The 10,861-nt window shown below is 32.5% G+C and overlaps 2 protein-coding genes across 3 annotated transcripts in view; both read right to left on the bottom strand.

Annotated features, from left to right (window-relative positions):
• The window catches only part of LOC119828230, a 32,163-nt gene extending 26,507 nt beyond the window's left edge, over nucleotides 1–5,656 (bottom strand). Inside the window, exon 1 of the mRNA XM_038350333.1 lies at nucleotides 5,183–5,656. The gene's annotated coding sequence lies outside the window, so the exon portion shown is untranslated. The remainder of the gene's footprint in view (nucleotides 1–5,182) is intronic.
• A 3,173-nt stretch (nucleotides 5,657–8,829) lies between these two features.
• LOC119828272 (WW domain-binding protein 2) overlaps nucleotides 8,830–10,861 on the bottom strand; it is a 5,447-nt gene continuing 3,415 nt past the window's right edge. The window contains exons 4-8 of one of the 2 annotated variants that reach the window (XR_005287757.1): nucleotides 10,660–10,790; nucleotides 10,058–10,313; nucleotides 9,673–9,709; nucleotides 9,242–9,324; nucleotides 8,922–8,944 (exon numbers count right to left, since the gene is read on the bottom strand). Coding sequence is in view for 1 of the 2 variants with exons in the window: in XM_038350385.1 (XP_038206313.1) it covers nucleotides 8,897–8,944; nucleotides 9,242–9,324; nucleotides 10,058–10,313; nucleotides 10,660–10,790 (518 nt within the window). In the remaining variant the exon portion in view is untranslated. Of the gene's footprint in view, nucleotides 8,945–9,241; nucleotides 9,325–9,672; nucleotides 9,710–10,057; nucleotides 10,314–10,659; nucleotides 10,791–10,861 lie in introns of both variants that reach the window. The other variant, XM_038350385.1, reaches the window with a different exon arrangement.

Genomic DNA, 10,861 nt, shown 5'->3' on the forward strand with positions numbered 1-10,861 from the left:
GTTGGTACTTTTTATAACTAATGTATAAACGATAAATTAATATTTTTGTTACATTTGTTAGTTCTATTAGATTCTAGTAATAGCCTTCATAAGCTCACAATATGAAGAGCTAATAGGATTTATGAAAATAGCGAAGAGACGAAGACGTAGAGTCAGTGTTGGTTTACATACGTCAATTGCTGGTGTTTGATACAGTTTTATAATTGATTAATAACTAGCCGCTCGCCCCGAATCTGCCCTGGTTGCTCTGGAAATCGTTAAAAAACCAAGTGCAAGTTACGTAAACGTAGGATCTTTGTATCGCATTGACCTATGAGTTTGATTTTGTCACAGCTAAAAGCGACTATAGAATATATTTTAGCGAAATGCTTGAATATTTCGCATAAATTTAAGCGACATTTAAATTTTAAATGGTTTTATGTATTTGTTGTTGTTATATATTGTTATGTTAGTATTATTGAGTATTATCGGTAATATTGCGATATTGCAAAAACGCATCATAATTTGTGATTAATGTCTCTCAATCGTGTGGACAAAGAGACAGTCTCTTGAAATGTATTAAAAAGGTCTTAGCGTGCGTTTTTCAGAGGACCCAATTTTATCATCGATGTGTCAATGTTCAGGGGGCCTGTTCAACAGGGGGCCTAGTCTGCTATTTTCATTAAAGGACACATCATTATGATTCAGTTGACAATCGATTACAATCCAATTATCTTTGTAACATAATTCGTATTTTGCAAAAATTCAATCGTAGCCATATATAAATACGTAATCGTATTGATGAATCTACGAAACAGTTCTTAGTGTTGCCAAGGAGAATATACCATGACCTAAGTTTCTAATAGACTTAAAGTTGCGATTCCATTAATTTTCAATGGAACACCATCGATCATAAATATTTAGCAGGCTACTAAATCTGTCACACGAGCCAATTGAGACGCAATTGAAGTATTTTTACGTTAGCAGACTTGGGATCTTAATAGGCTGCATTTGGAGTAACTGACTAGTACTATGTAAATTAGGTTTCAATATTGTAACTTAATTGTGAAACATTTTCAAACACTGCAAATATTTTACTTCACTTCAAATGTTTGTATACAAATAAAACTTTGTTATGATAATATTATTTTGTCATTAGCCTTGTGATCTGGTTGACTTTTACTTTTACTTTTACTGTTGTGACTTTTGTGATCTTAATATGTGAGCCTTTATTCGATCTAGTAGTTCATGAGATTAGCGCGATCGAACAAACTTACTATTCAGCCTTATTTGGTTTGCAGGGCCGAGAAAATGTCACGCAAAATATTACGTATTTAATACAATCTTAGCGTAAATTCGAAAATGTGTAACGAGTAACAAGATTTCTAATGATTATTTACATTGTATTCCAAGACTCTAAAGAGCACGCTGTTAAAAACAATACAGCTTTAGTGGTGTAAAAATAAGACTAACTTTTTATCCCCTGCGGCACGTTCCTTTCTTTTATGTTTAAGTGCACTACTACAACATACATGAACAGCCCACCTCGTCTGTCACCCTTGTAAGCGGGTGAGCTTGCGACATTTGGACTTATGATGAAAACCGTAAGTCACAATTTAACGAACATATTATGTTCTGTAACATGGATATCACTATTTCTCATTGAGATGGATTACAAGACATTTGGAATTAAAAATCATCGAAATAACGACAAAGTTGTTCTGCGGTTATTGTCAATTCATGATTTGAATGAAAAAAATGTATCGTTGACAAAATTAGTGCATATCCTGTTGATACGCGAGCCAAATTAATTTCTTAATATTTTACAAAATTCTTATGCATACATGTAAAAGAAGATAATTACCAAATTAAGCAAACAGGCCCCACAGGCAACGATTAGTTGTTTCGAAGAAAATGTTATCATAATATAGATAGAAATGTTATCAAATTATTGAATTACTTTAAAATTGGAGGCCGTGATATAGCTAAGCATTGAAAATTTAGATCGCGCGCGTTCCATCGACACGGCTCGGTGCTTACAAACGAGTTACTGGTCTCATATCGAGTGGAGGGTGCTAGATCGAGGGCGGAGGGTAGGCTCATTGGCTACTTGAACACGTTACTACTCTATAGATATCACACGGACAAATATAACCATCAATCATTAACTTTAATAGATTTTAACACTAATTAGATATCTGATAATAAAATATTATATTGTTCTATTATGCTATTTATTTGTTATCACTACAGGAGGAGACAATACTGGAGTTTGAAAAGTTCCTCCTTCTATGCTATAATCTCGAAACCGTTAATAAAATTTTACATACTTACTTAGATTAATGTTTTTATTACTTACCTAAATATAAATTATTTTTTTTAATTGAAAACATACACCCTATGCATAAACCAGCCTTCAATCCGAAATATCACTTGAGTGATAAATAAAGAAATAAAATGTTCACTCGGTAACTTTCCTTCTTCAATTAATTACAAATTTCGTTTGACAATTTTTTTTTCATGGATATAAGACAAAAAGGATTTGTAAACAACCACAGATACATTAATTTTTACACTTAAATTAAATCAAATCGTTATTTTATAGTTCAAGCATGAAAACATAATGAAGAAAGTCAAATGTGACTGTGCAGTATAACTACACTACAATAAGGTATATATTTTTTTAATGTCATAGCCGGCAAATGATCTTGTGGTTCGCCTGATGTTAAGCGATCACCACCACCCATGAACATTCGCAAAGGTGCCTCTACGAATGTGCTGCCAGCTTTTATGGAGTAAGGGAAAAAGAAAGGATTAAAGACTGGAAAGAAGGAATGGACTGGGATGGGTGAGGAAATGGAAACGGGCCTCCGGCTCCCCCACTCACCATACGAAACACAGTGGCATGCCACTATTTCACGCCGGTTTTCTGTGGGGGTGTGGTACTACCCCGGTGCGAGCTGGCCCAATTCGTGCCAAAGCGTGCTCGACTACCACAACAAATCCTTAGATATTAAATGAACAACACAAGACCTCAGTGACTGAAAGGAAATTCTTTTCTTTGGCTAATGATAACTGAAGAAGTAGTATGTCGAGGAAAAAACTTGGACCTCAAAGATCTAATGGCAGAGCCTTACATCATTGGAAGAAGATAAGATATTAAATAACATACACCCCTCTTGCTCAGCCATGTGTGAATAAACAGTAAAAGTTTGTGCATAGCATATTTGTGACAGTTAGCTGGAGGCTTACCAATTGGATAAACCCTTGATATCCACCACTCTGAATACCAGCAGGATAGATTCAATTGGAGGCTCTTATTATTAGAGGCTCAAACATCAATTGTATGGAGTTTCTAGTGACATAATAAATAAGCAATGCAATTAAAATTAACAAGTTATAATGTTATGAGAAAAAAAGAAAGTTTCAATTTATATTCCATTCCTGTTACACAGAAAAATACACTTAGCCAACAAAATATAAAAGCACCCAAGGCTTTAAAAAGCTGCTGAGAGCATGTTAATAATAAGCATCCTAACTAATTTAGACTCATATTAGACCATTCATTTCCATCTAATCAACACTATCCAATATGTTTATAATTGTACTAGCTGCACCCGGCAAACGCTGTTCTGCCTTACTCTGATCATTTAGAGGTATGAAAAATAGATGTTAGCCGATTCTCAAACATACCCGATATGCACACAAAATTTCATAAGAATCAGTCAAGCCGTTTCGGAGGAGTATGGCAACGAAAACTGTGACACGAGAATTTTATATATTAGATATGACTGAATGATCCCTCACCTGGCTGCTGGGTTAGCCACTCGTAATCTGACATGTGTATACTAATCCTATTAATATTATAAATGCGAAAGTTTGTACGGATGTATGGATGTATGGATGTTTGTTACTCTTTCATGCAAAAACTACTGAACCGATTGCAATGAAATTTGGTAAGCAGATAGCTGGACAACTGGAATAACATATAGGCAATAGGCTTTTTATCCCGATATTCCTACGGGATACGGACTTACGCGGGTGAAACTATATTTATAGGTAGTTATTCATAATTGTTGCTTATGAAGATGATGTGTAAGTGCAATTTTAACATGCGCACCACCCCTATTTTACCAAATGCAAAAGTATTATTTTGTTTTCTTTAACTTACTCTATAAGCATTATAAATTAAGAATGAGTTTTAATATAAAGATTTATATATCATATTTGTTCAATAAATTATACATACATAATTTATACTTCAGAGTACAATATGTTATCATTGAATCTGTTATTTGTGTAATTACCTACAAATACTTTTCTCTAAGGGCAGTTATCTACATTCTATAATCCAACACTGCCTCTAATTCTATAGTCTGACACTACCCAACAAAATATTTCCCTGGATATTTTGTAATTGGTACATGGTTTGAACCTCATTTTGAGTTCAAAGAAAATACTGGAAGTATCTGTTTCAGCATAGTTAATAGTTTAAAAAATTCCATAATACATACTTACATGAAAATGAGTTTAAAAAATATTACATGGACATCATCAACAATTCAATTGTTAAGCTAACACTTATTTTAGAATCTTTGGTAAAAAAAAGTAAAAATAGGTAATTAACAAATGTACTATAATTGCACATTATAATCAGTTTAGGGTGATTTAGTAATTTTTTTTAACTATGCTTTAAAATTTCGATTTCAAGATTGTACCATATTTTTATGGAAATAACAATTAAATTAAACATAATATACTTAAACATAATAATAACTGAATCTCCAATTGGAAATATGTTGTAATTAATAAATTATTATTGCACATAAGTCTTACATTATTATTTGGTGATTATTTAGTAAAATATTACTAGTAAAATATTCTAGCTTTCTAATAACCCAGCAAAAATTCAAAAATATACTTTTTAATTTCAATTGATATTTAAATACAAAATTTTAAATGAAATAAGAATATCGCTGTGAAATTCTCGGGTAATGCAACAATTTTAATCAATCTCTCTCTATAGTGTAGGTACCTACGTGTTTATAAATGCGTCCAGGTAAATTTCTCCTGACAATACGCCTTTATTATCGATTTATATGTAGGGGATTACTGCCCAAATATATTTAAATTCTAATTGACCTATACACATACTGAATCATATTTTAAAAAGTAAACAATTAAATAGAAAAGCGATGCTGACCTTATAACAGCGTCACGTTTTCTCCACCTTGGTGCAATCCGGTTTGCCACATCAATGCTAGTTTAAACCACATAACAATAAAAATTTATCACAATACTACACTTTTCACTTGTGATAAAACGTATTTCTATTATGTACAGATATTTTCTTTTATCTACCAAACACACCTTTTATATAGCGGTCCAACACAAACAGTATTCGAAGGCCTATGAACTCCTCATAGGATAAGTCAATACAGAAATTTGCGTTTAAATACTTTTATAAAACACTCGTTAAACAAACACTTTTGTGTATATTGCAGACTATCCCTATGCTTAATAAGTAAGTATATCTTATAAAATTTTCTAAAATTCTATACACATCACTGAAGCCGCTCTCTCACGCTCCCCTGCCGTAGTACTATACTATTCTTTGCTCCCCTGTCTTTTTCGGACTCGGTCGCAACTCGCAACTCGCAAGTCGCAACCTACTTGGCACTTCACATCACTCGAATCTCGATTCAGAAATTCTTCAATTTCTGACGTTGTCATATCATTGCAAGTACAATAAATATTATACTTTATATAAATTTCACCGTGTAGCTTTTATCAGAAAAAGCAATGTTAAAGAATTTATGAAATAAATGTTTATATGTAATGCATGTTTTTGTTTTGCAAATTGTTTTGCGATGATTAATTTAGTAATCAATTATTTGTGTCTATATATTTATTATGTAGGAAAATAAAACTTACACAAATTTAGCACCCCATCAAAGGATTTTTAAATCATAATGTCCGTAATCAATAGTCAAACGTCAAGTCTTTACAGGTCTACAATAATTTTTAGTAGGTCGCCTAGTTTTTCAATATATTTTTTAATTTTGCAAAAAAAAATGCATCTTAGCACACCATTCAAACCGAAACTGGCTATTTTTAATGTCCGAACTCTTTATCGTTAGGTCGGTATCGGTGTCTATAGGTTTTGTAATTTCTTATCTTTCTGAAAATGGTCATACTCATTATTACGATAGAGTTGCCTTTCCTAATAATATAATATCTTTACAAGCTTACAAGTTACAAATAGGGTAATCCCAATACATTTTACACAACGAGTAGTTGCAAATTAAGATTTAAAGTCATAGAGGATTGGAAAAAAATAAGGGTCTAGTAACGTATCTTTAATTTCTTTTTAAAATACGATTGCTGTACAGTAAAATAATAAATTGTAAAAAGTTCATAGTTGATATAGTTGATTAATTCACAAGATGGTGCAACATTTCTTCTTCCTTCTCCAACGGGATTCCATCGATCGTTGCTTATAGACTTTTTGTATTCTTTTTCGGTGGGTTTTATAGGTGCGTTTGTTGCTAAGTCTGGAGTCTTTTGACTGAACTCGGGCACATTCACATGGCGATCCAAGTCTGCTGATAGCCTCCACCGCACTAGGGCATTTCTTCGTAGTTTTTGACTTTTTATAACATTTTTCAGGATCAGGACATGGTGGCGGTCGAGGTCTATGTCTGTGTACACTACATGTCGGGGCGGATATGCATGGTTTTACACTCTTTGTAGCTGAAAAAATACTTAACATTAAAATGCTAAAATATGTAAATTTTAGAATCTAAACATGTACTAAGAAGGATTTAGTGAAGGATTATTGGCAATTGCACATATAAGTTTATCGGCTTAAAATAATTTACGTTTTCAACTAGAATCTTCATAAAGTATCTTTTTCTGTATTTTAAAATATGTAATCATAAGAAAAGTCACTAAAATATATGCAAACTCGAATAAGTACGATAATCGATTTATTTAAATTATTTATTATAAATGTTATATATTTTCTATTAATTCCGAGCAATTATTTTTCTTTCCGGAAAACCTTTTTTAACTTCTTTTTCGAAGTTTATTATTCTCGATTCAGAATACGATGTCTGTATATTATAGGATAGTACAACATTTTTTCCCCTTAGTTACTCTTCCTCTATGTCCCTTTCCATAACAGCAATCACTTTCTTGCCGAGGATGACCTCTCTTTTTGGTGTAGTTAACATAAGAACGACTTCCGGTCAAACTATCCTTTTTTCGCAATTTGGCCTCTTTTGATTTCTGCTTAAGAAATTTTTCTACTGCCTTCACACTTCTTGGGTCCGAAGATCCCTTCATTTTGCCACAACTTCCACATTTTGCTTTAGATCGAGTTGCCATGATAGAAACTGCGCTACGACATGGCTTTATGCCTTTCGAGGTAGTTTTCTTGAGGCATTTTTCAGGATTTTGGCAGGGTGGTGGAGTTGGATGACATCTGATTGGGATACATGATGCCGAAGGCGTGCAGGGCGGATGTGCTATAGGAGCCATTGTATTAGGCTAATATTAGGCTGAAAAAAATAAATAAGACAAAATAGTATTCAGCAATTTTCCAATCAGAAATAAATAAAAATATCAAGCACTCTACAAATAACTTGCCACTGATTAATTTATCTGGGGGCTTACCTCATGTGTTCGATGGATTTTCAATAATTTATTGCACTGCCACATATCAATTAATCATAAAATATGTTAAAAGAAAACACATAATAATGTATTTTTTATGACATTAAAATTAAAAATGCTTACTCACAGTATTGACTCATGATAATATATATAACGCCTGGCTGCCTAGCTCTCCAGCTTCAATTTATTGTCTAAAGTTAAAAGAAGAAATATTTTTTCGTTATTTTTAAATACAGACAAAATTCCATTTAAAAAGCTTTACTATTTACAACTTTGTACAAAAGTTCAACACCCTCAGTAACTCTTTTGCGAATTCTAGAATTATTTTTTTTTTAATCACAAACATATATCAGTAAATGGAATCACTATTGAACTTTTGTATTTTTAAATAAAATTGACTGTGGCAAGTTATGTTATGTAGGTGCTTGTTGACTACATAATAAAAGGCTTTTTGTACAAAGCTGTTCCACGTTACTAATATCATATGTGCCTATTTTTTCATAAAACTAATAAGTTAATTTGCAAACACGGACTTACCCATACTCTGTAGTCGAAATAGAAATAATTTATTTATATCATGATAGTATATCTATTTAATTAGACATATTTTGTATTTCATAATAAGTTACAAAAATTTTGCATTTCTGACAGATATTGCTAACAACTGATTTTCTATTTTTAATGATGACACATTTAATCTTCTTTGACTGGATGGACAGCTACTAAATTAACACATAATAGTAAAGAGATCGGTAGCATTTAAAAGAACTTCAATTCGACTTCCTTTTTGATTACACAAAATCTAATTTATTTATGTATTTCTGCATAAGAAATGCTACATTCTGTCTGCATGATGAATCGTGTACGTAAATAAAAAGCTGTTTCATAAATATTAAATTTATTACAACATCTACATAAATAATTTTAAATTTAACAACTTTATATTCATTGTTGTAAGAAAGCGATTTATGAAAATATGTACACAATATGTGGAATGTTTTACAACAACATGCAGATAGTTTGTGATATAGTGGTTAATACTGTAACAGATTGTAATTTGAACACAGCCATCTTTAAATAATATTTAATTGAATTTAATTATGCCAGAAGCCGTGATTTAATATAATAATGATGTGAAATACATTATACAACAATTATACATAATATTTTTTCTTTTCCAACATTTCCATTAATGGGTTTTCATGACTTGGTACATTCATATGAAAATGCGGACAATGCTTTAATTCTCTTTTTTCGACGTTGATTCCTGATACGTCGGTGGCTGATCCTGTAATTAAGACATAATTTTTTGTAATAAAATGTGAGATCAATTTTGTGTTCCGTTTGGTAAATTTTAATCTTCAAGAAATCTGTTGCCTAGAGTTACTTTATAGTTGTAATAAATATCTCAGATGGTAGGTTAGGATGGTATACCAAGTTTGGTAAGTCAGCTAGTATAAGATAAAATTTATTATCTGCAATATAATATAACTTATAATATTATTTTGTATAATTAATAGACAACACTTTGTAAATATAAACGATATATGCTCCTTGTTAAAACATGTCTACAACTAAAACTCACATTGTAAGGTGGTGGCACATATGCAGTCTGCGGCTTATTAGGATCGTAGTATGCACTTTGTGCAGCTTCCGCGGCTTTCGCATCTGTAAATGATTTGCAAACTACTGCAACATCTATATACTACATATTATAATGACATACAAATATTTGATAAATGTTATAATGAACACTTCTATCAGTCAAGCCTAATCAAATTCTAAGTTAATATAGTTGTGAAAATATGTACTACAATTTACTTAGGTTATTTTACATATGAATACATAAATTTAAGTACAAAGACGAATATTAGCAATGTTACTTATGAATTATTATTATAATTTCGTGTTATAGTATGGTTTCCAAATAGTGAAATCATTTTATGTTTTTATTAATTAGTTAACAGTAAAAATGTTTATTAAAAATTTCAAAAGAAATTATAATTAAACTTTTACCACATAAAACACCACAAAGGGTAATACACATATAGACCTGTAATAATTATATAGACATAATAGAATTTAATATATTCTATAATATAACAATTAATAAAATGGGCACATGTCACATGTGAATCAAGTAAAAGTGGAATTTTAATTTGACAGCTATCTATATATTTATTTCTTTAACACTATGATGGACAAAACAAATTAAAATTCAAGTGTCTAAATTATAGGTTACCACAATACATATTTCATGTCCTTCATGAAAGTGACACGGATACAGTGCCATCTGTAATTTAAAAAAATTGAAGAAAAACCCGACTTAATACAATTAAACTACTACATAACGGCGAGCACATAGATTCACATGCGAGAATATACCGAGACGCATACTCACCACTAGCCGACATCCCGGGCGGGGGCACGAAGCCGCCCGCAAACCCGGCGGGTGGTGGGTTCGCGTTGCCCGGATAACCGGGAGGCGAGTTAGCGTTGCCCGGGTAGCCCGGGGGCGCGTTCGGGTAGCCTGCGCTGTTCCCACCTGCACCTGAGAAGCCCGCGCCCGGCGGGTACGCGGCGCCCATCACGCCCGGGTATGGTGGTGGACTGTTCGACACGAACACCGAGTTCGGCGCCGGCTGGTCGGGGAACGCCTGGAAGTTTATTCAAATCATTACGCGACATTTATTAATAATTTAATTAATAATTCAGGTTCCACTTGATATTTTATAAACTTAAACATTTATTTAGTCAATTACAACTACTTCTAAAAGCACTTTTTTAGTTGGGAATGCAGTTACTACATACTGCCTGCCTGAGCTTACAAGAAACTCTGTAAATTTCGAAATCTATTTTTCATATCCTTCAAGTGTGTTTTAATATAATTATGAATATAATTTACATTATTACCATACAAATCTGTGAGAGGTCCACACCATTTACATTGTTAAGAAAAATGTATACAATATAAATCTATTAATGTTGAGTTTTTTTACTCACAGAGTATGGAGGGACCCAACCATAGTAGCCTTGTGGTGGGGGCGCGTAGGCTGGTGGTGGGGCCGCGTACCATGGCCCGCTTGGCGGCGTGTATGCTGGCGGCGGAGCATTGGGAGTCATGTGGCGGGATGCTGAAATAGATACATAGGTTTAAAGAAAGAATTTAAAACAAAATCAAGATATGAAAGAAAATACATGCATA

This window comes from Zerene cesonia, chromosome 7 (assembly GCF_012273895.1).
Source record: "Zerene cesonia ecotype Mississippi chromosome 7, Zerene_cesonia_1.1, whole genome shotgun sequence".
Taxonomy (NCBI): Eukaryota; Metazoa; Arthropoda; class Insecta; order Lepidoptera; family Pieridae; genus Zerene; species Zerene cesonia.